Here is a 15,697-nt window from a genome sequence, read left to right on the forward strand (position 1 = left end):
AGAAGGAGAGGAGCTGGAGCGGACGAACGAAGAAGTTTCGCTCTCTCATCAGACCCTCTCCTTCTCTCCTCCTCTCCTCTCCTTCTCTCCTCCTCTCCTCTCCTTCTCTCCTCCCTCTCCCTCGAGGCTCCTTCGTACAGAGTGGATTTGCGGGATCGTAAAAAAATTCCTTGTAAAATAAAAAACTTCAGGTCGCTAGCGACCTTGAAGCGTTCATTCAGGCATGATGCGCCCTGTGGCTTCGTCGGGGTCGGAGGAGGAGCATGGGAGGGAGGAGGAGCAGGGCAGCGCAGAGGAGGACGAGGACGAGGACGAGGACGAGGACGAGGATGAAGTAGAAGGCGGAGATGAGGAGATCGTAGCTTCAAGCCAGCCTGGAGGTTCGCAAAGGTGAGTGGAGATGTGCCAGTGCACAAGGACAAACGCTGAACTTGAAGTGCATGGGGAGTAGCAAGCGGATATCAAGCATGAGCAAGGCAGCGGTGAGAGCAGCATGGAACTGGGCTCTTCTTGTCACTGAACACGTGTGCGGAGTAGGTACCAGGGATGAAGAGAAGCAAGCCCATGTGAGTGCCGGACATGCTGGCATTTTACCTGAGAGGTGACTTGAGCAGTGGCCCTCACAAGTGCGAGATATGCCAAAGGTGACTTGACTGCGAACAATGACAAGACCTGAGTATGAACAGATCTTTCAAGTATCCCTTCGCTCTTCGAGCCCATCTCCGCACTCATTCAGGTGCCGAGCAATCAGTCGTTGCGCGCTTCTTAGCTGACGTCCACCAGGGGAGAAGCCGCACAAATGCAGGAAAGGCTTCCTCTCTGACACTCTCCAGTTGACCTGATGTATGACGAGCGATCTGCAGTCATTGTCCCATGTCCTTCAATTATCCTTCTGCCCTAAAGGCGCACTTGAGGACCCATACAGGTCTCAAGGGCCTGTCCTTACACGCGTCATGATTGACTGCATGGCTAGGGGAGAAGCCCTTCGCCTGTGACGAGTGCGGCAAGGTGAAGTCCCGTACTTGTCGAGACTCTATGTCGTCCTGATATCCTTCGACCCAGAACTTCTCGTCAAACTCCTCCTTGTCAGAGCACAAGATGCTGCACGCAGGAAACAAGGTGCGACGCCTCGCGGTTGTCTCGTCGGGTTTCAAGGGGTTGACCTCTTGGCAGCCTTATGTCTGTGACGTCTGCGGCCTGAAGTTCGTCAAAGTGTCAAAGGCAAGCTGTTTGCTTCCCTTCTCCGGCCCTGACGTACGGCATTTCGTGTAGCTGCGATTGCACATGAGCGGTCATACTGGGGTAGGCCGCCACCACAAGTGCAGGTAGTTGTCTTGGTTTCTCTTCCACGAGGATCATTCGCGATTCATAGTCAATGCTCCAAGAGCTTCCACCATCTGATTCAGCTGCAGCAGCACGAGAGAACACACACAGGTACATCCGTTGTCGCCCCGAACCCCGCCTGAGCTCACAACTGGTGATGGTAGGGGAGAAGCCTTTTGCCTGCCCGCACTGTGGGAAGGCCTTCTCTCGACTTCTGGCGATGAAGAATCACCTGAGAAAGTGCGGCTGTTGTTCTCCTCTATCGCACTCCCGTCACGGTCATCCAGGCACATGGCTGGGAAGGACTATCTGAAAGTCTGCGCCAGTCAAGTTGACGTTGACAAGGAACATGGCAAGACAGTCTTGCAGCTCCTCCTGAAGCATTCTTTTCGAGCAGGTTGCTGCTGAGAACACCTACCCGCCGTGCATGACAATACCGGAGGTCAAGTCTTTCGAGATGAGGTGATGTGCTACTGAAGGCTCACGACTAGGCCATCACGTGTCACTGCGGAGCTGTTGAGATGTGCTTCACCGCGCCTCCCAGCTTCATTTGGATCTGTCACTGCCGCTCCTGCCGGGAGATGTGATGATTCCGGCATATGGGAGGGCCGGGAGACGTCGTGACTCCCATCCAGGCGAAGGGCTCCGTTCGCTACCAACGCCGTCTTTCTTGATGGACCTGCCGCTATCACGTGTTCGCGGGGTTTCGAAAACATCACGCACTACCGGGTGAGTCGTCACGTGCATTGAAGTCCCTTCACATGCATATCGGCTCCTCCCCCTCCTCCTTCTCCTCCTTCTCCTCTTCAACTCTTGCGGTGGTTTTGACGCGCGCCGTATGCAGCTCAGCCACATAGGAGCCGGGCTGCTTGTAAATAGGTTTTGCCGGTGAACGGACAGCCAAGGAGCAAGTGCTGCTTCGCTTCACTGATGCCTGCTGCCCTATAGGATATGTGGAATGTCGTGCTGGACGACGGATCGCTTCAACTTCACGCTGGTGATTTGAGTGGAGTCATGCAGGGAGTCTGAAGCATGTCAAGATCAACCTCGAGAGGTTCCGAGACTCCGACGGGCGCCTCCCCCTCGACTTCAGGAAACCTCTTCTCACCTTGACCTTGTTTGACCCACAGACTTCAGGCCGGCTTTCCATGTGTTCTATCCTGAACGTGTCGAGGATTACAGCGACTCCTTGGACAAGTACGAGGTCTGCTGACTCGACTCGTCGATCCCTCCCACCCTCATCCTGCTCATGTAGAACTTTCCCACCTTCCTTGGTGGAACAGGCAAGAGAATAACCAACGAGGTTGTAAGGTTGTTTGGCAGGTTCACATGCCTTTCTGGCTTTGCAACGTTTCTAACATCTCCGTGACACAGGGGGGCGGAGGACTGCGCCATTGAGATGGAAGCTTGTGCACGAGCCAATGAGATCTGTGACGTCACTCGTCACTAGCAAGAGTCGCAATCGTCAGATGCAGGAAAAGTCCCTTGAGGCTGTCATTTCCCGTTGCAATGCACTATTCTTTGACCTCAGACAAGTTCAACTCTTTTCTGTGTATCCTATCAAGCTTGCTTTATTTGACAAACTTGCTTATCGCTGATGAAGCTTCACTGCACGAACACAGAACCCAATCTTGCAAAACAATTTTACAAATCCCTGACAGAAAAGTCCACTCCACAACATCCGTTAGGCCGTGGTACGACAAGGATGTCATGATGATGAGTTTGTGTGTGGGCTTTACTGATAGTGGCAGTTTGGTCCAGAGCAGTCCTCGTTCACGTTAACCTGGATCAACAGTCAGCATCTCTAACTTTCGTCCCAGTATGAGCGCTCACCTGGATGGGCTGCTGTGCGGCGAGTCTTTGAACGCCAGACCTCTTAGCTCCCTTGGGGGTTGTGGTGTCCCCGAGCGAGAAGGTCATCGCAAGATCGTCAGCATTGAAGACAGTCGAGTCCCAGATGTTCGCGTTAGAGCCGAACCAATCCCATCCCACGAAGTTGATGAAACCGCAGGAGCAAGGATATCCGCGGGCCTCGGCAGCCGGGCACTCGATGACCTCAACCTTGAGGGGCAAGCCTCCCTGGGTGTAGGGGTCCTGCCAGCGAGTCAGCGAGGAGCGTGAGACCGCAGGTTTGACGTCACCTGGATCTGGCAATAGCGGGCAATGAAGCATGGGGTTCCAGTGGGCACTCTGGGCCAGTTGTTGTAGATGATGATGGAGGCGCCGGGAAGGGTGAGGGTGTCGACGGCAACCTACATCCCAACCATCAGCGTACAACACGACCAGAGTCAACGCATGTACCATGTCAGCAGTTGGCGCAAGCTTGTTAGGAAGACCTCCGTAGTACGTGGCACCAATCTGACGCTCCACAGCGTAGGCCTGGGGAACGGAGGAGGCCGTGGAGGGATCTCCCATGATCATGAGAGCCTCGCGGCGCTTGTATCCAGAAATGACGGGAACTTCCTTGATGTGGAAGCCGAAGTACCTGTTCATGAACTCGACGGTATAGCTGCAAACCAAAGCATTCAGTTCCTGTCAGGTCGAACTTATGTCATTGGAACCTGTCGGCTCCGTTGAACATGAAGGTGTTCCTGTTGCCAACGAAGTTGCGGATGTTCAAGGCATAGGGGCCTTCCAAGTCCAACTCAAGTGGGAGACGCTCTCCATGGCCAGGTGGAAAGAATAAGGTCCTGCAGCAAGAGTCCGAGAACTTGGCGAACATATCCGAGGTGAAGAAGGACAGATAGTCGATCGCCAATGCCTTCGCAGGAGGGGCCGGTGGTGCCAATTCACCGGTGGCATGCCACATAGGAGGATGCTCCTTGCGGACGTCAAAACCCTCAAGCTCTGTGGCATGATCGTTGTTAAGAGCAACTGCAAGAACAGCTGCCACAGCAAGGATCGCAGCAGCGGCAAAGGCCAACGCTATCCTTCTTCTGCATTGTTTCACATCGTTAGTCCGCAATCAACACAGAGGAGGCATCATATGAAGATATGTGCTACTACAAGAAGGTTGAAGCAACTCCATCAACATTCTCATACAACCAAAAGCTGCGCTGCCATATTCTGCGACCGCACAACAACAGAGGGATTTCGTCAACAAGAGGTACAAGAATGTGGTATCAGCATGTTCTCATTCAGAACAATGAGGAGCTCGCATATTTCGGCCCACGTTTCGCTTCTCCTCACCTTCCTTCGCCTCCTTTCACGCCCGCGCCATGTTCCACCGCTCCATAGGCGCGCACCATCTCGAAGTGGCGCTCACCGAAGAGGCATCCGTTACCTACGGTTATCTCCTCCTGCGTTACGGACCGTTAAGGTAGGATTTTGCTCAGAGGAACTTTTTTCTATGGCAACCTTTCTGTCTTTCAGCTGTGGGCCCCACAATATCTGAGGCGAGCTTGCCGAAGGAAGAATCAACCTCTCACCCCTCATTTTCCCCTGTAGACTATGACCCCCTATAGGGGGGTAGTAGCTCCTCCAGGCACCTGCTACAACCAGGACCACGCGCCCCGCAGGAGGATGGTCCACTGAAGCAGATCGCCTGCTTCTCCGCCCTTGCTCCCTCTCACACGGGAAGAAAGAAAGAGACAGATGATCAGAGTGAGGACCGCTGGGGTTACAAGGTTATGATCCAGCAATCACACTGAATGGTTTCTACATGCATGGCTGCCTCGTCAAAGGAAGAAAGCGCCAAAGCACCTCTCAAGGACGACAAAGACTTGCAGGAAAACGACATCGAATCAAATGTCGTCTGTTGTTGGGGATATTCTGCTGCTTGGCGAGGGCTCCCTGCTTGTTCTGCTCCAAGCTGGACTGTTCGACCATATATTCACTGGGGTAAGTGCAAAAAAAGTACTTGACTTCGATTGTCGAGAAACTGATGGTTTCATTTTTGTCTTTGTAGGATATCGAGATCATCTGACCTTTAAGGAATGCCTGGAAAGTCTTGCGTACTGTCACAATGAGGTTGGAAATATTTACACGCATCTTACGGCTAGCATTCTTTTCCTGGTGCTACTGGCAAATGACTCCATGCGAAATGACCTCAACTCCCACCATCGTGCAGTGGCGGTAACCCTTGACTGTTGTGACCATGGATGGAGGTCTCTTTGATTAGACTACAGGTGTTATACGATCTTGCATCGATCGTTTGTCTGGTCTCTTCAGGCATTTTTCACCTCCTTGGCCCAGTGAGCAAGAGTGTGTATGAGAACACGCTGAAGCTGGATATGACTGGGATTGCCTGCGTGATCGTGGCGAGTTTTCTTGTTGGCATTCACTACGGATACTGGTGTCATCCAGCTCTCGGGCAAGCATACTTCTGGATTATTGCCTGCTTATCTCTGGTTGCCATGAGTTGGCCACACGTCCCCTGGCTCTTCCACAACTTTAATGCAAGCGGTAAGTCGTGGACTTGACCCTTTCTGTTTCAAGTGTTTCTCGATTCTTTTGACTGTTTTTGCAGTCGTTTTCTTTGCTTGCTTTGTAGCGTTTGCCCTGGTACCCCTACTTCACTGGGTACACCTAGTTGGTGGTCCATCCAGCGAGCAGGTGCGACATTAGAATCGGGCTGACTGTTTCTGGCTCATTGTTGATTGCCAGGCGCTTCTGTTCTTCTATAAGCTTCTATTGACCATGTTCGCTTACTTTCTTGGATTTCTGTTTTACATCACCCGCTTTCCGGAGAAGAAGTTCATCGGTCGTTTCGATTTCGTTCTGCATAGCCACCAGGTGTTTGCAACTTGTAGAAGCTGTCACTCAAAAACTGACTCGCATATCTGAAAGTTGTGGCACATATGTGTTGTGATAGGTCAGCTGCTTTTCTACTGGGCTATGTCGACGTACGCAAGATATCGAATGGAGAATTCTTGTCCTATAACACCTCAATAAACATCATTTTTTGCACAGAAGGTTGCCATCACGATTGCTTGGCAGAAAGCAGTGCACGCCCTTGCTCTCAAAGTTTGAACACTTGTAAATTGCTGTCCATGGGGGACGGTTGGGTCAATATTCCTTCCCGTGTACATTCAGCCAGGTTTTCATTGTCTGTTTCTGAAGTTGAGAAATGTATGAAGATTGTAACAACTGAAATACGAAGTTGCCTTCCATGTGCATGATCGGACATATCCTGGTTCCACCATGTTCAATGCGGCTTCATGGTTTTCGCACCTGCATGGATTATGCGTGCGGCAGGCAAGTTCCCGATTTTCGAGGACCCTCCCTTTACGAAACTCCCTAGGAGCTACCACCCAAAAGTAATCATAGTAAAGTACCCCTTAATTTTAAGAAACAAGAACCCCGACCCCTCCTTTTTGTCGTCCCAACCGAACGACTACCCCCCAACCCTTCTGAATTCTTGGTGTTGGAGTATCAGGGGGTTCTTTACCTATGGATTGAGGGGTAGTGCAAAGAGACAACCACCCACCCAAGAACTCGTTTGATATGGCTGGTGAGTTTGATATCAATGGTGTTGAAGCGATAAGGACGCGAGAGCAAGAGGAGGAGGAGGAGGAGGAGGAGGAGGGAGGAAGGAAAATTTCAGCGAAGAGCTCTTGTTTCAAGCAGCTGATGACATATCACCACTTCAAGTCAGATGATTGGGTCTGCACTCTAGTGTAATATCAAAACATAACAAATTCGTAACGTTTGTTCTTCCTGAGCCTGACTTGTTCGTTTCTTGCCCTTCAGGCTCTTTCATAATGACGGAGAAAACAACAAAAAAGAAGGCAGAAGCTGATGAACTAGGAGAGACATATCAGCTGGCCGAAGAATCGGTTGCAGAAATCAACGACGAACTTGACGAATTCGAAGCGAGACTGAGTGGAAAGAACCCTGCTCCCCGTCCAAGCGGACAGGCAAAGTCATCCAAACCCACACCTCAAAGCCATGCACCGCCTATGTTTGCTCCACCCAAGAACTATGTCAAGGTCAAATCGACAGCGATGAGCGAGGAGAAGGAGGATGACATGGAAGCGATCAAAGCAGTCTCAGAGTTGGAGGCTTTCGAGCTTCGCATGGCGAACGGCAAGAACTAAGTGTTGACAGACAGGTGCTACCACGAACTCACAGAGGAATCTTGACGAATGTCTCACTTTATTGTTGTACCTCCCTCAAGTTTTAAGTTAAAGCTCGAAGCGTCGGGCTTCTTGTAAATCGCTGACTTGTTGCTTCTTGAGCTGCTGGGTATGAATGAACTCATGAATTCATCCATCGATCGTTGCAGTCCGAGTGAAATGTCGGGAGCATTCCTGCTCTGCTCGTGCTTAGATTTGCTCTCTTGCAGAGTTGACGCCATCTGCAGCACCAGGGCTTCAGTCATTGCCCAGATGGGTCGAACCAGACCTGTATGATCGAATGTTGCAGGTTGTCATCTTCCGGCAATCCTTGAGCTGCCTGCACGAGCTCTTGCAACACCTGCGCGCAAACCTTACGTTGGGGAAGCTAAGAGGATTCTGACTTGCCTGTATCTTAAGCTGCCTCCGGCGATTCCGTTGCTGGGTCATTATGAAACCCCTCCACCTAGTTAGAGAATCAGCACGATTTCCTGGGCCGAGAAACATGGACATTCCTCAAGAAACCTCTCAGAATCTGACACATTCTTTCATTCGAATCCGTTGATCTTGATTGACTCCACCTGCCGGTGTTGTGAGCAGATCGTTGTGCGATGGGTCCTCGTTTAGAATTCGATTACCTCATCCACCAAGCATATAACGCATTTCTTCTCCTTATCAATCAAAATATATCAGTTCTGACTCTGTCGAGGTTAATTTGAGTTACCATGACTTTGTAGATCGCATTCCCTTCCAATGACTCCAACAAGATCGCAATGCCTGAGACAGATTTGTCACTTTTTGCAATGATTGGTTCTGCCTGCTTGCCGATCTCAATGATATCGACCGAAATTTGTGAACCCTTAATATATTTGCTTTCCAGCTTCTTAATGCATACAAGGCAATCCGCTGAGCACAGAATCATTATGAGAACATGAAAAGCGTGTCTGGTCTTACATGTTCAAGGCTTTTCTTCAAACGGTTGGTATTCTTATCAGTATCGGGTCGAATATTTACAATGGCCCATTTCTTATAATGATAGACAAGGCTTCTCCTCCATGTTCGTCGATGGAAAAGGGAAATAATCCTTGACTAGAACATTTCAAAGCATCGTCAGAATGCAATATTTCCGAAGACAATGTCCATTACATTTTGGTTCTTTTGGTCTCTCCACGAAATCAAAATTCTTCTTGTGCGCGCAATTCTGACTTTCTGAACGATTTTGTGATTGTACTTGTTTACTTGCCAATTCATCACCATGTACTGCATGAAATGATTCAAACGTCACTCTAGGGCGAGGTGTGCACAGGAATTCAACCTGTACACAAGCTTTGAGCTTCCTCCTCTTCATGTGAGCAACAATCCATCGGTGCAACGACTCAAGATTGGATTCATGAAGTATCTGCGACATCGTCCGATATCTTTGTGACAACATGCAAGCAAGCGATTTGTCAGATTTCTGACCTCAACGGAGATCTCAGATGTTACCCACCGCTTTTCTGCAGCTTCCATGGTCTCCGATATCTTCTGGTCAGTTACCTGCAGAATACATGCTCAGTTGCAACATGCTCTCTTCGCACCATCGACAAATGCTCACATCGATGTCAGACACTGAGTAAAGCGGCGTGCAGCTTCCACTGGCTGCACTGGAGCCCCGCTGCTACAACAAGAGGTTTGAGCGCATCTTGAACATTGCTCAGTGTTGGGATGTGACCTCAATATTCTTGTCGAGATATCTCAGCATCTCTTCGTGTGAGCGACCATGGATAAGTCTTTCACCTTCAGATCCATCAAGAAGCCTCGACCTCAATCTCTGGCTCGAGTTACCAAGTTCATGGCTGCGAGCTGGTCTGGAATCCGATTCATGGGACGATTTCACAACTAGGGATGGGAATGCTGATGACGAAATCTTGCTGATGGGACTGGTTTGCACCTCGAAAAGAGATCCTTTCAACGGAGATATCTCAGCTCTGTCTGCTCGTTGTAGCCCTGGTGAAGCTTGCAAGGAGTCAGGACTGGCATCCTGTTCTCGCACTTCCCATCCTCCTCCAGCCATGGAGAGAAGGGAAGCGCCGGACAACGCATATTCCCGTGCAGCCAACAGCGCTGCAGCTTCCTCTCCCGCTTTCCGAGCCATCTCGTCTTCCCACAAAAATGAAGAAACCGGTGCCCGCGGCCGTAATGCGGCGGCGGCGTTTGGCTGTAAGGTTGCAGGAAGAGGAGGAGAAGCGAAGGAGGCTGTGAGGGCATAAGCAAGAGCCTTGTCTGCATCGCCATCGCCCCCCATCAACCCCTGTCCTCGTAGCCGTCGCGATGTCGCCATGCTCCTCGCCATCGGACCGACGGCCAGTCAAACTTCAAGTTTGAACTCTGGGCGGAGCCCTCATCACTCCTCAGGCCCATATCACGGTTACAACGCTCTTTAACGGTTGTAACGCCGGATCGCGGAGGTTTTTTTTCCTCTCCTCGGTTCGCTCGCTCCCTCCCGCCTGCTCCTACCCCTCCATTGGTGCCGCATGCGCGGCATATCCTGCCTTCCTGCATGGTCCCCTGGGCTCTTGAGAGTCATTGAAAATCCCAAGACACTTGATGATGCTCTCCAGCATGTTTGGAAGGCATATCTTGACATGCATGTCTGTGTGCTCCATGTTCTGAAATGAGGGAGGAGATGTTCTAGATTCTTTGATATTCGGGCCCTTCCAACTCTGAGCGTAGCGATGTGCATCTAGGGTACTTATCTTGGTGTTTTCGCTGTTATGAGGCATCCTTGCATGTCGGCGAACACACAGTTTGAAAAATTCGTTTCCTGTGTTCCATGTGCTCATTATCTATGGCACTTGCCTCGCTCAGAGAGGATCAACCTATAGGTCTCGTCTGGGAAAGCAAGCCATATTCTAGACCCCATTCCGAGAGATATAGAAAGTGGAAAGTCAAACCTTGAAGATTGAATGGCGGAGAATACCCTTTTTTGTTTTGGACGAATCGCATGCTGCGATCAGTCAGAAGTGCAAAGAAACCAGCAGTGAAATCCTAGACATGTGCTTGCCTGATATGAGCTGAGTAAAGCATGTAGAAATGTCTATTTGTTTGTTTTTTATTCCACGAAGCTGTATCCATTTGTTCTGACTAGTTCTTTTCAGCTACGTTTTGTGCTGGCCGGATTTCTGGCTCTTGAATACAGCTCTGGATACCGAGTGAAATCGTTCTCGAGCTGACATGAATATCGTACCGCACATAAATGCCCTTTTTGCTCCAAGGCCTCCACTCGAGTTCAAGCAACCCTACTCTCAGCAAGTTGGCAAGAAGCGTAAGCTGCCGTATGAAGGTATTGCCAAATGTTTGGATAGTTTTGAAACGCCGGATGAGTACGAAGAAAATTTCAAAAAGTTCAAACCAATCGAACAGCGTAAGGAAAGGAGAGAGAGAATAGCTGAGGAACGCAAGACTCTCAGCCAAGACACTGTGAAAGCCAAGGCGGCGGCATGGGATCCGAGCAGCTACAGCTTTGAGAGCGATGCATATAAGACACTCTTCGTGGGAAGGCTTAGTTTCATGACTGATGAACACAAGCTCAAAAGGGAGATGGAACAGGTTATTACTTGTTTGATATTTTCCTTATCTTGTGACTGATTTTTGTTCAGTACGGCCCGGTCAAAAGCGCAGTGCTTGTCTATGACAAGGATACGTCGAAGCCTCGAGGATATGGATTTGTTGAATTTGAGCATGAGCGGGATATGAAGACTGCGTACAAGCATGCAGATGGACGTAAAATCGATGGTCGGCGTATCCTGGTAGATGTTGAGCGCGGGAGGACAGTGAAAGACTGGAAACCGAGAAAGATTGGTGGTGGTCTAGGCTCAAGCAGGAAAGACCGTCCAAAGAAGACAAAGCAAGAGAAGGCGGAAGCTAAACGCGCAGCTGCTATGGCAGCTAAGGCTGCTGCCAGGGCTGCGGCAGCCAAAAGAGAAGAAGCAGCTAGAAGAGAAGAACGAGAGCGGGCTGCCAACGACAGCAGGGATCGAAAGAGGGATGACAAGGATCGCGAGCGAGATAGGTCTCGAGAACGTGACAGGGAAAAGGACAGAGATCGTGACCGTGATAGGGACAGGAACCGTGACCGGGACAGGGACAGGGATCGGGACCGAGACAGGGACCGTCGCCGCGATGACCGGGATAGGCGATATGACGAATACCGAGGGGACAGGAGGTCGCGATAAATGTTGGTTGTTGTCTTTGATGAGATCGCAAGTTCTTAGCTGTCACGGACTTCGTGCCCCAAGGGACTTGCAATTTTTAATCTGTCCAATGAAAATGGCGTTGAAACTTTGGTCAAGCTGTGGTGCCTCGGGATTCATTAGTGAAAGAATAATCAATTTACAGATGCAACATTGTTGTATGTTTCTGTATGAATGCTCTTGTTCCAAAACGGAACTTAGCGCTCAGATGTTCAATCCGCAGGAGCTGATGAAGAGCTCACTTGAAGGGACACCAGAGGTTGTAGCGTATCTGTCATACGGTCAAGGAAGCTGAAGCAACATCTCGCAAAGGCGTTCAACCTTGCAACCATTTTCCTCAAAATTTCGTAGCCTTGCATTAGTTTTCCGACCACTACGTTCCTACCATCCAGCCACTCTGCCCTGCAGAGTTTGAGCCATAGCTTTTTGTAGCGTGCAGAACAGTCACCTAGCAAGTAGAATAGCAAATTGAGAATTGTTCGAATCAGGGCCGTTGTTGATCATGGTCAAAATACCTGGCAAAGTCACAAGTCAGTCTTGCAGAAACATGCAAGAGGCGCGTAAAGGAAAAACAGAGGGCAAGAATGTGGTTCAGGTTCAGGGAGGTTTGGCATTCTTGCATGGAAATAAAGCGGGTTCAATCTTGCCTGGCCCGACATGGCAGAGCTCGAAACTTTCGTCTGGAAAAGTGTCTCCATAGACTGATCTTCCGCCGGATCCGTCCCCATTCGTAACATCCCCCGATACGACCATGAAGTTTTCTATGATGGAATGTACTCGACATCTCCTGTAGGTCAGCTCGTCCTAAAAATCCCGGAGAAGGAAAAAGTTACGACGTGTTTGCCAGCTCACTCTTGAAACGATCCATCAACTAGATATGATACCTTGGCAGGATCACCACAACACAGCGAGATAAAATTCTTGGCTGTCCTAGGAACAATGTCTTCGAATATCTCGAATACGAGCTTACCAATGACAGTATCTTCCGAAGAGAATTCAAGGAAAATCATCTGACCAGGCATCCATGGAGTTAGTGGCGTCTTAAACCTTGTTGTAGGCCACAAGGCACTCACCGGATTCTTCTTTTGCAGAGCAGGGTTTAGTGCTTGAATGGGATAATCATATATCGTGGGAGAAGCATAGTAATCCTCCACAGTTTCAACGAAGGCATTGACCGACTTGAGGGTCTGTCGTTCCCTGTACGCCGTGCTTCCTGTTCCACTCCTATGCAGAATGCACAATCCCAACTCGTCGTCGTTGTCTACCGACTTCTCTTCACCTTCTACGTCGGGAACCTCCACCTGCACTGCCCCATTCTCGACTAAACCGGGGCGCGAGACGTCCTGTTTCGATACTGTTTCCCTCGCCTGTGCTTCGCGAGTGCCTATCGTGCTTGCATTTTCCGTTCTGACAACATCACTTTGAGCCTCTTCCTGGGCAATCTCTATCGGACTTGCATTGACTTGCTCCATTGTCTCTCCTTTCCCCACAGTCTCCTCCTCTTTCTCTGTCTTTCCGCCCGAACTTCCTGAGAAGTTGTTGTCCTTTTCACTATCCCTTGCTCTTTCGTCCTCTCCACCATCTCCTTCGCACTCCTTCTCGTCTTGCTGCTTCTGTGTCTCTCCCTGGCTGCTCTCCTGCCTATCCTCCTCCACGCTCCCCTCCACCCCTGAGGGTGGCGTCAACGCCATCCTCGACTCTCCTGATTGTCCTCACTGTGACATAGCCGTGCTTGGCCTGAAAACTGCAGTCCGATCATCATCGGCGTCAGTAGTTTCAATGACCCCGGCGCTGCGCTGCCCGGCCACTGACACGGTGCGGGCCGGGCCGCCCGGGCCTCACCGTGGCACGGCATTTACTGAGTTACGGTGGCCGCCCGCCGGCAACTTGCCGCAGTGCAGCCGCGCGGCCGCCGGACTCTCCGACACTGTGACCGTCCGACAGTGCACCGGCGCGGCCCGGGCCGCGGCGCCCGGCGGCGTGACCGTCCGACGGTCACGCGGCAGCACTGCGGCAGGCCCCCGGGTGACCGGGCCGGTCTGTGCTCCGAGGCTCCGGCCCGCGGGCCCCGCCACCGGTCGCGGCACGCCGAGTCCACCGCGCCGAGCCTGAGCCTGACTCAGTGTGACCGTACTCCGACACCGGCCCGGCCCCGGGCCCGGCCCGGGCCCGGCCCCGCGGTCCGGCGTCCGATCACAGTTCAACGGTTCCGACGTCGGACCGACTCGCCGGAAGGCTTCGCGGCCTGCTACCCGCCGCCGCCGGCGTGACCCCGCGTGACCCGGCGTACAGACTTACTGTCAGTGTCGGACCAACACTGGCCGCTGTGGCCCCGGGGGGCGTGGCAGTTCCCCGCAGTGCAAGTCTGAGTGTGTCACGGCGGCACGCCGGGCCGGGCCCGCCGGCCCCGGGCCACGGGGCCGTCGGCCGGCGGCGCGGCCACTGTCACAAACACGCCTGAACTTCAGTCACCTCTACCCTAGTTTGCTGACCAAGGGGGTAGGGGGTGGATGTTGGGCTATCGGCCTAGTGGATGTCAGGGGTAGCTGATGGGGGGAAGGAGGGGTTAGGTGAGGGTCAGCCACTTTCGTATCCCCGGCCCCACCACCCTCAGACTTAGCGACCCACCACCCCCACCCCCTGATTCTATAAATTCTTTCCTTAGTTTGATAGGGTGCATTACCCACCCCTACCCCCTAAAGCAGTATTTGTTCAAACTGGCGTGTAGATAGCACCTGAATCCCAAGCCGCAGCACCGTCACCGCATGCCACTGCTGTGAACGATTCTTGTTAGGGCACGGATGCACAAATCATCATGTACATGCGTCCTTTCTTCATCATGATCAGGATAACATGCGTCCTTTCTTCATCGTCATTATGTTCATCACCATCACCACCATTATCTTCAGCACTATTACCACCTTCACAACCGCCACCATCATGAACATTCTTCCATCGATCTTGCACACCGAGATTATTCGTTCTCACTGATTTCTGACACGGTTGCAACTGCAAGGTATAAGCAGCATTGGACTCCAAACAGATGCATCTAGGGATGACATCCCTCCTGCGCTCGAGCCTTTTCTTCCTCTTGGTGGTAATCACCAAAGTCTCCGTGGGTAGCTCTGATAGCACCCACCCTCCTCCTTCCTTGCTCTCTCAAAGTGTCCTTCGAGGTGGATCCCAGGTAGAATCCCTGGGCCCCAAGGGGGGTGTGAGGCTGCCGAGAAGGCAGGGGTATGCCTGTCATACAGCGCGGCCGGACGTTTGTTACAACGAAGAGTTTGAGGAGGACGGGGATTCGAAGATGGGAATCCCTACCAGACAGTACAGGGAGTGCCTGCAACCCGGAAGCGACCCGGCGACAGTCGCAGGAGAAGCCTCCTACAATGATGATGAAGTGAACCCTCCCCCGCACAGGACAGAGCCCCCGCAGAGCGCTAAACCTGTGGAGTTCGGACACGTGTGCGGGAATCTGAAGAAGATGCTGATATCAGGAGGGAACCAAGCGCACATTCGGAAAGAGCTCAAGGAGATGTTTTGCACCATCTTGGCCTCCAGTCCTGACGACATGACCGCACTCTTGTGCTTTCTTAGAGATCAGATCTCTTCGCCGACACTGGCTGGTATCGAACTGATTCCCTCCAGCATCATCGTCAAGGCGCTGGCTGAGTCTTGTGGCAAGACCTTCGACGGCGTGCGAGATTGTATCGCCCAGGCGAGCCCTCCTCTCCTCCCCTGTTAACCCCTCCCCTCCTCTCCTCCCTTCTCCTCCCCTCTCCTCCCCTCTACACACGTCAATGCGACGGATTATCTGCCCGACACTTGGATAATATTTTTTCAGCATAAGAATAATAATGAGATCTGTAAATCTGGGGAAGAACTGTACACAATTTGATTGAAAAGGTCACATGTGCGCTGGGCCACTTACTTAGTTTTGTGGCCTCGCTCAGTTCCACTCTCAATAATCACGTTCAGACATGATGATTTCTTGTCTCACACGAGATTATTCCGATCACTACTTATTAGTACACAGAATGAATCTACCACCTGCACTGCAACACTACACTGCTTCCATCTATGAAT

At 51.5% G+C, this 15,697-nt stretch overlaps 8 protein-coding genes across 8 annotated transcripts; 5 read left to right on the plus strand and 3 right to left on the minus strand.

Moving 5' to 3' along the window:
• Positions 1-858: 858 nt before the first annotated feature.
• Positions 859-1,558, plus strand: GUITHDRAFT_61669 (hypothetical protein; the record flags this gene model as incomplete). The annotated part of the gene is made up of 4 exons (XM_005841794.1): positions 859-925; positions 974-1,008; positions 1,386-1,434; positions 1,488-1,558. Coding segments are annotated over 4 exons (222 nt in total), but the record flags the coding sequence as incomplete, so codon positions are not given.
• Positions 1,559-2,879: 1,321 nt separating this feature from the next.
• On the minus strand, positions 2,880-4,586 carry GUITHDRAFT_149888 (hypothetical protein). Its single transcript, XM_005841795.1, has 6 exons — positions 4,513-4,586; positions 3,885-4,259; positions 3,625-3,832; positions 3,465-3,575; positions 3,157-3,417; positions 2,880-3,106 (listed from the first exon to the last, which is right to left on the minus strand). Exons 1-6 carry the CDS (start codon positions 4,569-4,571, stop codon positions 3,059-3,061), a joined length of 1,062 nt encoding a protein of 353 aa, XP_005841852.1. The 5' UTR covers positions 4,572-4,586; the 3' UTR covers positions 2,880-3,058.
• A 402-nt stretch (positions 4,587-4,988) lies between these two features.
• Positions 4,989-6,294, plus strand: GUITHDRAFT_99525 (hypothetical protein; the record flags this gene model as incomplete). The annotated part of the gene is made up of 6 exons (XM_005841796.1): positions 4,989-5,163; positions 5,231-5,397; positions 5,451-5,727; positions 5,792-5,877; positions 5,929-6,057; positions 6,262-6,294. 6 exons carry the CDS (start codon positions 4,989-4,991, stop codon positions 6,292-6,294), a joined length of 867 nt encoding a protein of 288 aa, XP_005841853.1.
• A 720-nt stretch (positions 6,295-7,014) lies between these two features.
• On the plus strand, positions 7,015-7,535 carry GUITHDRAFT_149889 (hypothetical protein). The gene has a single exon (XM_005841797.1). It carries the CDS (start codon positions 7,026-7,028, stop codon positions 7,359-7,361), a length of 336 nt encoding a protein of 111 aa, XP_005841854.1. The 5' UTR covers positions 7,015-7,025; the 3' UTR covers positions 7,362-7,535.
• Positions 7,536-7,927: 392 nt separating this feature from the next.
• Positions 7,928-9,513, minus strand: GUITHDRAFT_99527 (hypothetical protein; the record flags this gene model as incomplete). The annotated part of the gene is made up of 9 exons (XM_005841798.1): positions 7,928-7,960; positions 8,018-8,050; positions 8,104-8,285; positions 8,526-8,588; positions 8,634-8,694; positions 8,865-8,915; positions 8,974-9,033; positions 9,091-9,155; positions 9,204-9,513. The coding sequence occupies 9 exons, from the start codon at positions 9,511-9,513 to the stop codon at positions 7,928-7,930; spliced, it is 858 nt and encodes a 285-aa protein (XP_005841855.1).
• A 1,079-nt stretch (positions 9,514-10,592) lies between these two features.
• Positions 10,593-11,242, plus strand: GUITHDRAFT_45393 (hypothetical protein; the record flags this gene model as incomplete). The annotated part of the gene is made up of 2 exons (XM_005841799.1): positions 10,593-10,967; positions 11,018-11,242. Coding segments are annotated over 2 exons (600 nt in total), but the record flags the coding sequence as incomplete, so codon positions are not given.
• A 966-nt stretch (positions 11,243-12,208) lies between these two features.
• GUITHDRAFT_63057 (hypothetical protein) lies at positions 12,209-12,621 on the minus strand (the record flags this gene model as incomplete). Its single annotated transcript, XM_005841800.1, has 2 exons — positions 12,209-12,415; positions 12,484-12,621. 2 exons carry the CDS (start codon positions 12,619-12,621, stop codon positions 12,209-12,211), a joined length of 345 nt encoding a protein of 114 aa, XP_005841857.1.
• Positions 12,622-14,654: 2,033 nt separating this feature from the next.
• GUITHDRAFT_131868 (hypothetical protein) lies at positions 14,655-15,356 on the plus strand (the record flags this gene model as incomplete). Its single annotated transcript, XM_005841801.1, has 1 exon — positions 14,655-15,356. One exon carries the CDS (start codon positions 14,655-14,657, stop codon positions 15,354-15,356), a length of 702 nt encoding a protein of 233 aa, XP_005841858.1.
• Between the last annotated feature and the right edge of the window lie 341 nt (positions 15,357-15,697).

The sequence above is a fragment of the Guillardia theta genome (assembly GCF_000315625.1).
Source record: "Guillardia theta CCMP2712 unplaced genomic scaffold GUITHscaffold_2, whole genome shotgun sequence".
In the NCBI taxonomy this organism is placed as follows: Eukaryota; class Cryptophyceae; order Pyrenomonadales; family Geminigeraceae; genus Guillardia; species Guillardia theta.